The sequence below is a fragment of the Pangasianodon hypophthalmus genome, chromosome 9 (assembly GCF_027358585.1).
Source record: "Pangasianodon hypophthalmus isolate fPanHyp1 chromosome 9, fPanHyp1.pri, whole genome shotgun sequence".
Classification (NCBI taxonomy): domain Eukaryota; kingdom Metazoa; phylum Chordata; class Actinopteri; order Siluriformes; family Pangasiidae; genus Pangasianodon; species Pangasianodon hypophthalmus.
This window is the reverse complement of record NC_069718.1, coordinates 1266190-1283010: the sequence shown is the minus strand read 5'-3', so window position 1 is coordinate 1283010 and position 16821 is coordinate 1266190. Positions and strand designations below refer to the sequence as shown.

The 16821-nt window shown below is 39.2% G+C and overlaps 1 protein-coding gene, 1 non-coding gene and 2 gene segments (V, D, J or C); 3 read left to right on the top strand and 1 right to left on the bottom strand.

Annotated features, from left to right (window-relative positions):
• Positions 1–395: 395 nt before the first annotated feature.
• LOC128318844 (Ig kappa chain C region, B allele-like) lies at positions 396–768 on the bottom strand. The segment is given in 2 exon segments: positions 396–715; positions 762–768. Coding segments are annotated over 2 exon segments (327 nt in total).
• A 680-nt stretch (positions 769–1448) lies between these two features.
• Positions 1449–4266, top strand: LOC113525242 (immunoglobulin kappa variable 3-15-like). The segment is given in 3 exon segments: positions 1449–1563; positions 1670–2440; positions 2548–4266. Coding segments are annotated over 2 exon segments (405 nt in total).
• A 5794-nt stretch (positions 4267–10060) lies between these two features.
• Positions 10061–16504, top strand: nrm (nurim). Its single transcript, XM_026911715.3, has 4 exons — positions 10061–10436; positions 12207–12400; positions 12523–12699; positions 13527–16504. Exons 1-4 carry the CDS (start codon positions 10286–10288, stop codon positions 13854–13856), a joined length of 852 nt encoding a protein of 283 aa, XP_026767516.1. The 5' UTR covers positions 10061–10285; the 3' UTR covers positions 13857–16504.
• On the top strand, positions 10656–10728 carry trnak-cuu (transfer RNA lysine (anticodon CUU)). Its single transcript has one exon. It is a non-coding gene; the product is annotated as a tRNA-Lys (tRNA).
• Positions 16505–16821: the final 317 nt, after the last annotated feature.

The window sequence follows — 16821 nt, the reverse complement described above, 5'->3', positions numbered from 1 at the left end:
AAGAGAAGGAGTTGGTTTTAAGCAGTAAAACGGAAAGATCAGTGAAGTGAGAGAGAGATTTACATGAAGACAGCTGAGTGATCCTCTTTCTCCCAGAATAGAGCAGCACTTTCACCAGATGTTCAACTTCCTTCAGCCAAACTCACTGAAGCACAACACACAGCACTGAATCTACAGCTAAACACACTCTCTCATCACACTGATAATGACTATTAACTCTAATAAAAGAACACACAATGTCCAAAATGAAGCTTTATTTCAGCAGAGCAAAACTACAGGAAGAGCAACAGGACAGTGAAGAGAGTAAAGACAGAAATGTCAGCATTGTGTAGAACTGAAACTCTATTGTAGATGGATGTGTAAGCAGCTCAGTGTTAAATTGTATCTTGGAGCTGTTAGGCTTCACACTGGCTCTTTCTGAACGTGACCGGATGATTGACGCCGGCATGGGAGACCGTACAGACAAACTCCTCCCCCTTTTCCCAGAGTGCTTTGCTGAGGGTCAGGGTGCTGCTGCGTGTGTAACCGTCCTTCTTCTGTTCTTCTGCGCTGGTCAGAACCCCGTCCTTCATCTGGGAGCCGTCCACTGTCCAGCTCACCAGCGCCCCCTGTGGAGAGTAGGCAGACAGCAGGCAGAGCAGCGAGGCCGATCCCTCAGACAGCTGCAGAGAGGAGGGAGGGAGCAGAGACACAGAGGGCTTCACCGCGGCACCGGCTGGAGACCACAAACACACAATAAACACACATTTACACACGCTTACACAACATTTACTCATTACTGCTCATTCACATTACTGCAGTTCAGTAGAACTACTCAGCAGGAGAACATTTACTAGTTACTCGTTATATTGTGGAGCCACTCGGACTTTGATCAGCTTTATTCTGTGTTAGTTCTTACTGCTGTGTCGTATAAAGCGCTCCCTGTGTGATAGCAGTAAATGGATCTGATTCCAGAAATGTTCATTGTTTAACACAAACACACAGCAGCATTCGTCTGTATTTTCCATCAGCACAGAGACTTTAGAACAATTTACACAATACTTCAGATATGAACCAGTGACCAGGTTTCCACTCACCAACACAAACACACTGGATATTTATTAAATGTTCAGTATTCACTCATTTATTATTTATTTTACTACTTTAAGGTTTAGAGTTACCCCAAACATATCACTCATAACTATACACATTATATTTCATTTTAATAATAATTTTATTCATGTAATGGGTAAACAGAAGTAAATAATTTTTTAGAGTTTTAGAAGAACTAAAATGACTTACTGATGATCAGTTTGGTTCCTCCACCGAAAGTGAGCCACAGTGATACATTCTAATGAAGCCGTCGTACAAAAACCTCTGTTACACTACAGTGACCACACACACACACACACACACACACACACACATATGTGTTTGCATATGTGTGCTGTGTCACTGCTGCACACACTTTAAGAGCTGTAGTGCTGATCACAGTGTGTTCAGTCCTTTCAGAGCCACTGACACGCAGCACAATGATGATGGTACTGATTCTACTGCTGGGGACACTGGGACTCCTCGCTCACCGTGAGACACTCTCTTTACTTTTATTATTCATACAAACCATCAAATCACTCTCACACTCATTACTACATTTGTTTCCATTATTTTAACTCTGCATCCTTTTCTTTAGAGTCCTTTGGGGAAATCGTCGTGACTCAGTCTCCAGGATCTCAGTCTGTTTCTCCAGGAGAATCTGTTACTCTCACCTGTAGAGCCAGTCAGTACATTCATGATGACCTCACCTGGTACCTGCAGAAACCTGGAGAAGCTCCTAAAGCCCTGATCTATGATGCATCTCACCTGGAGCCTGGGATTCCAGATCGTTTCAGTGGCAGTTATTCTGGGTCAGAATTTAGTTTAAAAATCTCTGGAGTTCAGTCTGAAGATGCAGGAGATTATTACTGTCAGCTGGAATACGTCCCATACACACAGTGTTATAGCGCCGTACAAAAACCTCCCTCAGCTGTAGAGGAAGTGCTCTGAGTCAGAAACACACACTGATCTGAGAACAGCTGCAGAGCTGCTAAAGCTGCACTCCACTGAACATCATCAAACGTGTTCATGTTTAAATAATAATCATTCCTGAAAAGCAGAAAACTCTTAATCAGCTGTTCCTTCTGTGATGAAAAATCAGCTGATGTGTATAATGGTATATGATGATTTCCACCTTCTGCTAAGAGGAGCAGTGTCTACTACACACTACTGTAACACACAATGTAGTGCAGGATCTTTCAATAAGAGTCAAATCAGTTTTCTCATCATCCTCAAAGTATAACCACACAAGCAGTACTTAATTTGTTCCAGATCAGAGTGTGTTCAGTCCTTTCAGAGCCACTGACACGCAGCACAATGATGATGGTACTGATTCTACTGCTGGGGACACTGGGACTCCTCGCTCACCGTGAGACACTCTCTTTACTTTTATTTTTCATGCAAATTCAATAAATCACTCTCACACTCATTACTACATTTGTTTAGATTATTTTAACTCTGCATCCTTTTCTTTAGAGTCCTTTGGGGAAACTGTCCTGACTCAGTCTCCAGGATCTCAGTCTGTTTCTCCAGGAGACTCAATTTGTTTTGTTTGTGTGTGTTTTAGTTAGTTAGGGAGTAAGGAAATAATTTGTCAATCATTTATTTTCTTCATTTGTCAGGTAATGTAAAGTTTGTCATTTTAATTTTAAATTAATATTCTAAACTAAAAAGAGGATATTTTAAGAGAATGATCGCTTAATGAGACTGATTGAATACATTTACAGTGATCCACATATTGCTGGTATGTATATTGTACAGCTTCCATTTCTAGTGTTTCCTGTATAAACAGACCCATTTCCTATACATTTTATGGCACCACATGTGAGGACTATACTTTTTGATATCAGAGTGATACCAAGCTTTGTAAGTTTAATAACATAAAGTCATAGTTTATGTAGGAAACATCCACATCGTCACCAGGTGGTGCCACGTTGCCAACAGCGTTTACAGAGTTAGAGCCTTTGCCTGCAAACAGTTTGAACATTGATAATGTTCGTTGCTAAGCTAATTCCCAGTTAATTTCAGGATAGATTAGAACAAATGATTATCAAAATAATAGTATTATTAGTATTTATTTCACAGTTAGTTACACAGTCTTATACCACAGTGTGTTGAGTATCCGGTGTGCAGTTGTACTGCCTACCACACCTTGCACTACATACTTGTTGCCACTTCTGTAGTTCACTCTGACCACAGTCAGAGGAAGATCGGGAGCAAATCCCATACATGCATATTGTGCATTTCAGGAACTCCTGCATTGATTACTCGCCTCTGTGCATAAAAGTTTCCACAGTAGTGAGAGTGATAAGCACAAAGTTAAGCACCTCGGCATTCGCATCCAGAGGATCTCACCTGCACAATCAACACCAGCTCCCAGCCAAGAGAGCCCAGCCGTGCTTACATTTCCCCTGGTATCTGAAGAAGGCAAACATCCCTCCACCCATCCTCATTACATTCTACAGGGGCATCATAGAGAGTGTCCAGCTGCATCTTAACTAGCTGTCTTATTTGGATATTACAAGGTCTCTGACTGCAAGACCCTACAGGGGATAGTGTAGACAGCATCATCGGCACACCTCTACCCCTGTTCAGGACATTTTCTACTCATGCTGCATCCACAAGGCCTCTAGTATTGTGGACTATCCCTCCGGCCCCACCCACATACTATTTGCTCCTCTGCCACCTGGCACAAGTTTCTGTCGCAATCGTTCAAGGACTGCCAGACTAGGTAACACCTTCTACCACCATGTACTCCCATGTAACGCCATCCTCCAATGCACAGACATTTTACATCACTTGTTACTTTACATGTCACTTTAGTGTTTTGGTTTAAGCAAGAACCTCTGTCTATTAATTGCTATTTTGATTGTACTTTGTTTACAACTACAATGCTGCACTGCCATATTAAATTTCATTTCAGTTCAAGTTGCAGCTATGGACCTTGTTAGTGTTTAGAGTAATGGTAGGGTTTTTAATGTAATATTAAATGTTTTGTGGAGCATTTTTGCTCTTACTGCCCTCCTGTGTACTCACCCGACAGTTTCCCATTACCGCCTCCCTGCATGCTTCATTACTCTTACTGCACTTTATGTCCTGTTTCACTGTGTATGTCATGCATGTATGGGTCGAGGCGAAACGTTATTTCATGTCACTGTTTACTGTACATTGTATATGGTTTTGATGACAATAAATATATACTTGACTACAACTTGAACTAAAGCAGTTTACATGCAGTGTTCAGGTCTGATATGTAACTAAAATTACTCAAGGACACTTTGAAAGTATGACTGTGAAACACTGTTAGTTAGCTCAAAGAACTCAAACTAAAACCCTGGAGGGAAGAAGCACTAAAATAATGTTTAAAAAGCACTAAAGTGTTTAAACAGTGTTTTAAACACAGAGAAGTGAAATGAGAGTGAGATTTACATGAAGACAGCTGAGTGATCCTCTTTCTCCCAGAATAGAGCAGCACTTTCACCAGATGTTCAACTTCCTTCAGCCAAACTCACTGAAGCACAACACACAGCACTGAATCTACAGCTACACACACTCTCTCATCACACTGATAATGACTATTAACTCTAATAAAAGAACACACAATGTCCAAAATGAAGCTTTATTTCAGCAGAGCAAAACTACAGGAAGAGCAACAGGACAGTGAAGAGAGTAAAGACAGAAATGTCAGCATTGTGTAGAACTGAAACTCTATTGTAGAGGGATGTGTAAGCAGCTCAGTGTTAAATTCTATCTTGTTAAATTCTTATTTTCAAACTGGCTCCTTCTGAAAGTGACCAGATAATTGATGCCAGAAAGTATAGCCCTATATACCTCAGAATACTCTGGAGAAGGTAGGCGTATCATTGTCAAAATCTACAATCAAGAGAAGCCTTCATGAATGTAAATACAGAGCTTTTACAACAAGGTGCAAACCACTGGTAACATTCAAGAACAGGAAAGCCAGATTAGACTTTGCCAGAAAACATCTAAAAAAAAAAAGCCTCCCATGTTCTGGAATAAGATTCTTTGGACTGATGAAACCAAGATTAACTTGTACCAGAATGATGGGAAGAGAAAAGTATGGCGAAAGAAAGGAACAGCTCATGATCCAAAGTATACCACATCATGTGTCAAACATGGTGGAGGCAGTGTTATGGCATGGGCATGTATGGCTGCCAGTGGAACGGGCTCACTGGTGCTAATTGATGATGTGACTGCTGACAGAAGCAGCAGGATGAATTCTGAGGTGCATAGGGCTATACTCTCTGCTCACATTCAGCCAAATGCTACAAAACTGATAGGATGCCGCTTCACAGTGCAGGTGGATAATGACCCTAAACATACTGCGAAAGCAACTCAAGACTTTTTGAAGGCAAAGAAATGGAATATTCTTCAATGGCCAAGTCAGTCGCCTGATCTCAACCCAATAGAGCTGCTTTTCACTTACTGAAGACAAGACCGAAGGCAGAAAAACCCACAAACAAGCAGCAACTGAAGGTGTCTGCAGTGAAGGCCTGGCAAAGCAACTCCAGGGAGAAAACCCAGAATTTGAGTTTTGAGAACATGGGCTCCAGACTTCAGGCAGTCACTGACTGCAAAGGATTTTCATCCAAGTATTAAAATTATGGTTATATTTACAATTATGTCACTTTGTCCAAATACCTTTGAGCCCCTGAAAATGGAGGTACTTTGTTGAAAATGGCTGTAATTCCTAAATGGTAAATTCCATATTTTTGTGGAACCTTTTAAAATAAAGCTGAAAGTCTACACTTCCATCACATCTTGATTGTTTTAATTCAAATCCATTGTGATGGTGTATAAAGGCAAAATCACAAAAATGCTGTCATTGTCCAAATACTTCCAGACCTAACTGTATTTGTTATTCACACCTTTTATGAATAGTTTTTTTTCTTAGGTACAGGGGCAGGTCTGGAGGGTTCACAGGCATAGAGTGTTGTGGTGAACTGGGATGTTTGGATGCTGTCGCTCCCCCGCTCTCACGCGTTCACTCAGGTTTGTTGATGGTGGAGTGGCTGTTGCTTTATGTCCCAGGGCTCCCTCATGTCTGTGTTAGCTTCTGGCTCTCCCTTTTAGTTATGCTGTCATAACATGTCCTTAACCATTACAGGACAAAAAGCATACCTAACAATCTCTCCCTCTCTCTCCATCTCCATCTCTCTCTCTCTCACACACACACTTTCTGTTGAGCTACACATGCTACTCCTGAGATGCCAGTGACCCTGAACCCTTCTGCTCTCCGGACCTGCCTGACCCATCCTGATGCCCTACTTCTGGTTGGAGTTCTCATCAGTTGGAGATTGCTTGCTGCTGCTGGGGGAAGATCAGTGGGATTGCTGGGGATGGTGCCGGTTCATATGGGGAGCTGTACTGTGATGGCTTGGAACTGTGATTGCTGTGGTGGCTTTGGGGCTGCAGTTGCTGTGAGTTTTGCACTCGTGTCTCCATCAGTGGACAGTTTTCATGTGAAAACTGTAATGAATTTCCTGGTTACACATTTGTACTATTTGACAATGTAGTACACAATAATAGAAGGGATTTATTTATAATCGCACTATCGGATGTCACCCAGATGAGGATGGGTTCCCTTTTGAGTCTGGTTCCTCTCAAGGTTTCTTCCTCATATCATATGAGCAGGGAGTTTTTCCTCACCACCATCACCTCTGGCTCGCTCATTAGGGATAAATTCAAACATTTACAATTTATATCTTGAATGTATTTATGTAAAGCTGCTTTGTGATAATCTCCATTGTTAAAAGCGCTATACAAATAAAATTGAATTGAATTGAATTAATAGAGTGTGTGAGGGTGCAAGGGCAGCTGACCTGAGCATGCAAAGCAGTATCAGTGAGCAGGGTCATTAAAAACATGAGCAACACTTTCTTTCCCCTCACTCACAAGTCAAGACAAAAAGTAATATTAAATCTTTATTTTATTATAAATTATAAACACAATTTTTTTTAAATAAAAAGTAAAACAAACTCAATTGAAAATGTGTTTTTGCAAAGTTTTTTTTTCACCACCTTTGACAGCAATTTGCTGTTATTATAACATAAAATGTAAAGCAAACTAAAATACAAAAAACTTGGCCTTCACCCCTGTTGAAGTCCACATCACACCCAACACCACACCACCGCAAGACTTTAATGTGTTCTCCACACAGTTAACTGAATAATATGGTAGTGACCCACACATGCTTAGATAAAAGTGTAGGTGCCATTTGATGTCCAATTTTTCCAATTTAGGTTTTTTTTTTTTTCCCAGAACCACCATGCCAAGCACTTCATTATCCCATATAGTTTTTTTTTAAGTTTTCATTTAAAAGAACATTCACTCATATAATGCTGTTTCATTGAGTAGGTTGGGTTATGCCGAGCTCATAAATATGGACGCTGTTCAGGTTTCTTCAATGTTATAATGAGTTTGAGCTGCAGAAGGTGGTGGCTAATATTGGACTGGTTGCACTGGTTGGACTGGTTGATTTCACCTTTACAGTTAAGGTGAGTCTCTCTCTCTCTCTCTCTCTCTCTCTCTCTCACACACACACACACACACACACACACACACACACACACACACACAGCTGGCTTTTCGGAGTTAGTCAGAAACCATTTCGTTAGATAACAGATGTTTGTTCTAGCAATTTAAATTGAGACTGTAGCTCCGTGCTTTAGATGTTTATAGCCAGTGGATGTGGAATTTGAAATGCTACAGAGGTACAGTTCTGTGCAAAAGTCTTGGCACCCTATTTTTTTTTAGTACAAACTATGTTATAGATTTTTATTTTCTGACTTCTACATTATTGATTCAGTACAAATTAGATTAGATTTAGATTCCAAACATTAGTTTTCCAGCACAAAATGAAATGCTACAGAAAAATGTTTGTATGTCAGTGAAGAAAGCAGCAGATTCCATAAGAGACACTTTTCAGATAAAAACATAATGAAGGCTGCTGGGTTTCGCTGCAGAAATAAGAAGCGAGTCGACAGTCAAAGTCTCCAGAAGAACTGTGGCTGCTTCTGCAAGATGCTCAGTAACACTTCCAGCTCATTTCCTTATAAAACTGCACACACTGCACCTGAGAATACTATTTTTTTATTTAAAGCGAAGGATCGTCACATTAAATATTGACTTTGTTTCATTTATTACTGTTTACTGCTCTTTATAGTATTTTTTTAAAATGTAGAAACATTTAATTCCATTGTTTTCAAAGGCATCTTTGCTCTACAGTAATTCTTTGCATGTGCCTAAGACTTTTGCACAGTACTGTATGTGCTTGCTCTTAAAATGCTCGGCCTCATTCAGGTTAATAGAACAAATCTATTTTTTTTTCTTAAAACCACAGAGGTGGGAAATGAGTGAAAGCTCAAGTTCAGATGTTTGCTAGAATTACTTGTACATTTAGAGATGGTGTAGTCATCGTTCACTATCTCACCACAAGTTTAAAACGCTACTACATACACCTCCACATTCATAAACACTGAAGTGTGTAGTTCCACCAATGGCAGTGGTGATAAATGAGCACATACAGAGGGATTTTCTCCCAGTAAAATGCTGACAGAATGGTTTTGATGTTCTTTGATCTAGGGTGGAAAACGAATTGAATGAATTTAATAGATTGAGTGCCTTATTTATATATCTGTCAAAATTAATCAGTTAGTGAAAACCCTGGTTAACATGGTATGTGAATTCTAGCTCTGACAGTTACTCAACCTCAGTTACATCACATAATCTGTAATTCATAATCAGTCTCAGATAATTTTGCTAATTTTAAGCTTTCATTTGTAAAAAGAAGCAAAATTACCTGCCAATGCTTGTAATCTTATAATAGGAAATACAGTACTAGATAAATCTGACTATATTCAAGATATTTTCATGTACTTAAGATGTCAGTTTTTGCAATAAAGTCACTCCAAATTTGCATAAAGTTAAACTTTTCTCAACTTTATCAAGTCATCTCGTTGAAAATGAACAGTCTCGGTCGCTTTGTCGCTGGAAGTCACTGTATGTGTGAACACAGCTTTATTAATTACCGAAACGTTTTTGCTAAACTGTCCTGAAGAGGATGACACCACAGACTGGATATAATGTACCCAAAAACCTAAAGAAGCGTAAGAAGACAGTAACTTCACTCATTTGCTCAGGAGCTTTCTGCACTACTAAGCCTCCTTTGTCCTTTGCAATCTGCCAGCTGTAATTAAAATGTGACATGTGACAGTGGGATAGTGAATAATCGGTATATTTGTGTTTATTTGTTTATCCATGTTGGTGAAGCACATTGCTATGCAGCTACGTGTTGCACAATCACAATGGCGTCTTCATAGATTATGATTTTAAATCTATAGAAATCATATTATTGTGATTTGGCCTTAATCAGGGATATGACTGGACATTTTATTTGGCTCTGTTTGTTTCCCTGGTTTAAACAGCAGCCATGAAAAGTGCACAGGCATGTGTTCATGCACTGACTTGTTCTTTATAAGATCAGTGAGTTGATATTAAATGAAGTGCATCAGCTAGCTACACTTGTTTTCTTGGATGGAGTAGGGTTGAAGTGGAGAAGAGTGAGTTATGCTTCAGCAGAATCCATGTAAAAGAGCTGCAATTTTCCACTCACCTGGCGTCATCCGTGTGTGTGTGTGCTGCTAGCGAAGAACACCTCATGTTGAGGTTTATGCTTGAGAGGTTTTATCAGGTTACTTGTATTGTAAGAAGATGCTGTGGTTCCTCTTCTTGATATTTTCATTTAGCAGTTTTCTTTGATCAGTAACACATTAAACATTCCTGGAGTGTATTTATATATAGTGTGTAGAAGTGTATGACTTTCTTATACCATATAAATATTCCTTCACTTATTACAAAGTCATCATCATCTCAATTATTAAGATGATCTTTTTTAAAATTAACAGTATTATCATGATAATAAATCATAAATAGTCATGGTAAAGCAAACTTTTTTATATTAAAAAAAAAAGCCTTTGTCTCCACCGTGTGGTCAGATTCCAAACTACACCTGCAATTCCCGGAAGTGAAGGCAGAATTCAAAATGGCTTCCTTCTTGCTACATAAGTGTCCTATATAGTGTATAAAATGGCGGCGTTCTACAGCCTAAGTAGTGCACTTTATGTTACAGTGGGAGGTGGTTTGAGATTCACCCTGTGGTTATACGGAAATAAATATAAATACAGACCCCACCATGGCGCTGCTGACGGCTCGTAACTTGACGCTGTGTGTTTTATCGTTAATAAACTTTATATTTGTGTTCGTTACCGGTGCAGATTTCGTCCGTTTCATTTCATTTCGCCCGGTTTATCACAACATCACCGGCGGCGCGCCCCTCTGCGACGGTAAGCTAGTTTAGTTTAGTTTAGCATGAAACTTACACCTCCTCCTTTATATGTAACTTTTTCAAAACTAAAATCGAAATGATGAAGCCGAATAAGGTGAAGCTGTTGTCAGGGACATGCTTATGATTCAGTTAAGACAAAAAAAAAAAAAGTTTTAATTGAGTTGAAGTGGAACTTGAGGCAAGAATTTGGAGTAGATGAAGCATTAGCATGTTGTCAGCCCGGCTAGCTCAGTCGGTAGAGCATGAGACTCTTAATCTCAGGGTCGTGGGTTCGAGCCCCACGTTGGGCGACGATAACTTTTTCTCTTTATGCATTCTTAGACGAATAACTAGCCACCACACACACACACACGCACACACACACACACATACATACATATATATATATATATATATATATATATATATACTTACGTATTTACTTACTTATTCATTCATGCGCATCTGTCCATCTTCAGCCTAACTGACCTCAGAATCTCTACCTCAGAGCTTTTATTCTCAGAATTCTCGATTCTGATTGGTCAGATGTTGATCCTTGCACCGGCTGTAGAGCCAATCACAGGTTTATATTGATTTGATTGTAGTTTCTATAGCAACAGCTATATAACAGCACTGACTTTTTGGAGACAGCTCTGTATTATTTAATGTAGCCTTTTTTTGTTGTTGTTGTTTAACAAAGATAAATGCGTTGTTTATAAGATGCTGTGGTGAAGATTTCTATTCTGTTATAGATTTCTGTGAGGTGAATGTTGGTGATAGTTTGATTATATAATGCTGCTGATATCACCATAACATGACATAACATAATGCAACTATAAAAGGGTAAAAAATAATGCGTAATGAAGTGTAATGATTATCAAGTTGCCATGATGCATGCAGTCACCTGATTATTCCTTACATCTTTTCAAGTTCATGAAAAATAACAACTTCTGATTTTTTAATCCCAACACTGGACTGTGATTGGTCAGAAGGTGTTGATTAATTCTCTATAACAGCAGCCCTGACAGTAGTGCCGCGGCACATCACAGGCTTATATTAATGCGCTTGTTCTAAAGGTTATCGTTTCTATAGTAACAGCTCATTCACAGGGATGTGTACAGTGGAAGCTCCACTGATAATAAACAGATTAAAAAATCACTAATATGGTGAAGTCTTCTGTAAAGAGATGTTTATTTAACATTGATGGAAGGAGTCTCCAGTGTCAGCGCTTTGTAACAGTCAGAAGTAAAGCTGTAACTTTAAGTTTTCTGACATCTTCAGGACAGAGGAGTTTACGCTTCTTTGTGATTTATAGGTAACATGACAAGCTGCGCTTTTTTTTTGTCTTATTAACTTTAAGATAGGAAAAATGAGGCTGGTGAGGGAGCGACTGTTTATAGCTGCTATAACGTAAGTGAGAACAGGAACTAATTAGTTTCACCGACATTCCACAACATGTAACTATAACTATAATGTAACTGTAAACAGATAAAAAGTATGACTGTTTAAAAGGGTAAGTAAAAATTGTAATAATTGACAAATTGCTGTGGTGTAAGAGGAATAAAACACTTGGAGACATGCTGTTATAGGAAAATAATCAACTTCAGGGTGGTAACAGTAACTTCGCTTCATCTCACCACACAGTCAATTCACTCACACACACACACACACACACACACACAGTGTTTATTACTTACCTAATAGTTCTTTTGTGTGAATTAATGATAATTGTGCTTCCTGGTGCAAGTGTGTTATTATTTATTAATATCTTTAACGTTTTCCCCCTCAGATGCGGCGTGGTGGTCCGTGGCCCTGCGGGACGCTGCAGTGTTGAAGCGTTTAGCTGTAGATTTGTTACTGTTAGTGCTGTTCAGTGTGCAGCACAGCCTGCTGGCCTGGACGCCTGTTAAACGTGTGTGTCAGTCTGTCCTGGGAGTGTTAAACCGAGCCATGTACTGCTTCACTACTGCACTCGCGCTGCAGGTAACACACACACACACACACACACACACAGAGTGCAAACAGCTACAGCTCAATGATGTTTTCAGATTTATACGAATGTTACTATACTCTGAGTTCTGTGTGTGTGTGTGTGTGTGTTATAGCTGTTGATGCGTTACTGGCAGCCTGTGACCAGCGCCCCCTGTCTGTGGTCAGTGCGCAATGCACCGTGGGATATCTGGTTCCCACTCATCTGTTTCACCGTACACTTCCTGTGCTGGGCTGTGATCTGCAGCATCCTGCTCATATTCGACTACGCAGAGCTGCTGGGGCTCAAACAGGTGCACACAATACAAATACACACACACACAAACACTATACTAATACTGCACAAACTCTTCACACAAACACTATACACGTTACACACACATATAACACGCCATATACAGTATACACTTACACATACTTTAAAGCGCACTATATAGGACAAGCTCTACAGGTTAAGAGCTAGTGGCCAAGTCCGTAGTGGTTATTTCTTATATATTATTCTTTATATGTAAAAAATTGCACTATTTAGAGCATGGGCTAGTGGCCAAGACCAAAATATGCCTACATACTTCAAAGTGCACTTTATACGAGAAGTCAAAAAAATGTGCTGCTATTCGTTATCAAAATGCACTACATAGGATAGGAGCTAGTACTAATGACTCGAATGGGTCTCTACTCCTTCTAAAGTGCACTTCCTACTGAAGAGACTAGTGGCCAAGGCCAAAATGTGCCACTAACCGCTTTAAAGTGTACTATATATGACACAAGCTCAAATGCTCATTTCACAGAGCACTATATAGGGGATAAGAGCACCACAATGGCTTATACTCACTACTTCATGTGCTAGTGGGACAACAACAAAAGAAGGTTACTTTAAAGGACAGTAAAGGAAAGTTAGTAATTTTGTCTAACATTTAGGACTGTTTGCATGTTTTTGTTTCTTATGTTCTGTAAAGCTGCTTTGAGACAATGTTCATTGTTAAAAGCGCTATACAAATAAAATTGAACTGAATTGAATTAAACTTGGTATGTGATGATTCTACTAGGAATAATGACACACATTATCATGTAGAATAATACTGTAAGAATCTCTCTCTCTCTCTCTCTCTCTCTCTCTCAGGTGTATTATGAGTGTTTAGGCCTGGGGGACCCGCTGTCCCTGAAGTCACCCCGTGCCCAGCGTCTGTATGCCCACCTTCGCCATCCCGTGTGTGTGGAGCTGCTGCTGGTGCTCTGGTTCTTGCCCACTCTATCTGTGGACAGATGTGTGTTGGCAGCGTACCTGACGCTTTACCTGGCTCTGGCCCACTCTCTGGATGCAGAGGACTGCGTGTACCTGAGTGCTCAGCTCCACAGCAAGCTGCAGCTCTTCTCCACATCTGCAGGGGGCGACACCCACACGCACAGCAACAACAACAATGACGATGATGATGAGTGCAAACTAGATTAACCTCATCCACTTGAGTCCCAGTACTGCACTTAACGCACTCTTGTTGACTTCCTCTATAATGACTCACGAGCCTTGTGATTGCCAGGTGGATTTACCCAAGAGAAAGTGGACAAGGGGAAGTCGATAAGGGTGCGTTAAAAACAGTATTAGAACACAGTACCTGGTCTTCTGCACACTCACGTGTTTAATACGTTAATAATGGATAGAAAGATAAACAGATGGAAGGACAGCTGTTTTTATAAATATTTTTATTAGACTTTTGGTATTTTTTTTTATATAAAATAGTACGCTGCGTTATGATGATGTACACAAAGATCAGTGGATCTCCCACAAGCCCAGTGTTTCCTCATCCTGATCCTTTATTCACCTGGGCCTTGTTCTTCATACGCTTAACAAAATCCAAGATGGCACAACCCAGATTTGCTAATAATTCCAAATGGGCTCATTCAGATCTTCAAACACATCTGAGAAATGGATTAGTTTAGAAGGACTGAGTTATCTGAGATCATGCTCCGACACTACATGTATGGAAACTTAAAACTCTGATCTGTGTATGTACGATTTTTTCACTGGTAGACAAAAGTGTAGTAAGATGTGCAGTTTAGTTTAATCTGGCTGTGGAAATGCTAAATGAGAGTCAGGAAATCATAATCCCATATATTTCAGTTTCTTAATTTAATATGATCTTGCACATGTTTTGGTTTATTTTGCATGTGGTCCAAGAAGGCATAGTTCAATCTCTATTTTGGATAGACCCATAAAAAAACATTTAAAATATATAATCATCCTCCCAGTGGAAAAACACTTTAACTCACAATATCTATTCAGACTTATGAACTCTACTTAATTAGCTAACTGTTCAAATCATGTGCACTTTTTTCTTTAGACGAAAGCAAATGTTAACCAAAACTTTAAATCATTGTTGGACTCAATCAAATTTATATGTTACAGGCTAGTGGATATAAAATGCTTCTATCTGATTTATAGTGAATATGCTGCTTCTGAGTTTTTGTTCTCTTGATAACAAGTCTGACATTAGCGTCAAAGAACGAATAAATCCAGGATGATGTCACCAATCCAATCCAGCTAACTCGGTAATGTAGTTAATTTGGTAATACAGCTACATCAGTTATCCGGCTAACTCAGTAATCTGGCTCTCAGTAATCTAGCTGACTCGGCAATCCAGGTAATTTGGTATTCCGATTAACTCAGTAATCATGATCATTTAGTAATCCGGCTAATTTGTTATTCTGACTAACTCAGTAATCCAGCTAATTTGGTGATCATGATAAATCAGTAATCTGGCCAACTCAGAAATCCAGCTAACCCTGTAATTCAGCTAACGCAATAATCCAACTATCCCAGTAATCTGACTAATTCAGTAATTTAGCTAACTTAACTAATCTGCATATGAAGAACAAGACCCTTTTCCGCCAATGTCAGTATATTTGCTGTTTTAAAACTCCTCATTCAGGTTAATTGGCATTAGTGTGTGTTACAGTGTGTGTTACCACAGTATTGATGAACGTGAATGTGTGTTTGCTTATTTTTCACACTTGTGACTCAGTTTTCTTACAGTTTAGTCAGGACTATTTCCCATGCTGTACTGGGCAAGGGCAGTCTGAGACTCTAACGACAGTTAAACAGGAAGAGATTGAGTTTATTCAAGGCAGGTTCTTCAACTGAGTCGATTGATTCAGGAGACTCACATGCAGTCAGAATCTGATACAGGAAGAGATGTGTGGCTGAAGGGGCAAAGCTAATCTTTGAGGCTGTAATTTTACCTGATAACCAGCTTTTTACATACCGATGTTACCTACACATAAAAAGTTAAGATGCTACAGGTTTACGTATGCACAATAAAATCTCAAGATTTTAGATAAACCAGAAAGTACAACAAAGTTAATCTGGTCTTTAGTAAGTAAGTAAAAGCCTAAAGTTAATGGAAAAGAGTAACAGGTTAAATTGTTGAGAGTGAGTCAGAATGAAGGTGCTATTGGACACTCATGGTGATGATGAGTTTTTATGAATGGTGCAGTCGAATACATTGAAGCATGGTCTGAAAACTCACAATAAGTAGAACAATTATAAACTCAAAAACTACTTAGCTTTCAAAACAGTGTTGATCTCTGAAGAATATAATTCCCCTGGCAGCATCCATTACAATCAGAACAGATATGATGCTGTTTTCTTGCCTCATATAATACATTTACGTTTGTAATTTAAAATAACCTTGCGAGGTTTAATGATCACTACACAAAGACCGAGGACCTTCACACACGTACAAAAAGAGACCACCAGTATTTTAACGGTTAATTTGCCAGTATGGAATTAGCACAACACACTTGAACACTGATCAGTGTTATCATTGTCAATGTTATTACTTCATGAAAATGATTTTCCCTGATTAGAAATGATTTTCCTTTCTGTCAGTGTAGAATACAGCAAACATGTTGGAGCTTTTTACTGTGTGGGAATTAAAAAGTGTTTTTTGCATATTTTTGAGTTAAGTATGAATATGTGGTCGCCTGTTGGTTTTTACGGATTTTGAAATAACTACTGGTTCTGATGCATTTTGTGTAAAACATCAGAACAAAGTTTTTAATCATGATGTAAAGATTTAAATAAATATGGGTGCTGAATTGGTATACCTGCTTTTGCCTAACGTTTTTGCTTTAACATGATGTACTTATAGACAGGCAGACGAACAGATACACAATCAGTGTCCACTTTATTACACTACTCATCATACTCATGACTACAATCACTGGCTAGTTTATGAAGTCCAGCTTCATACTTATGAACCCCACTGAGCAGATAGGATTTGGATGATGATTTGGATGATATTCTCAGTACAGCACATAGACCATCCAAATTCTATCTGCTTTTGATGGAAAGGTGCCAAGATATTATGCAGACCAACAGATCAACAAAAGTCTGTTATCCACTGACTTGTACTACAAAA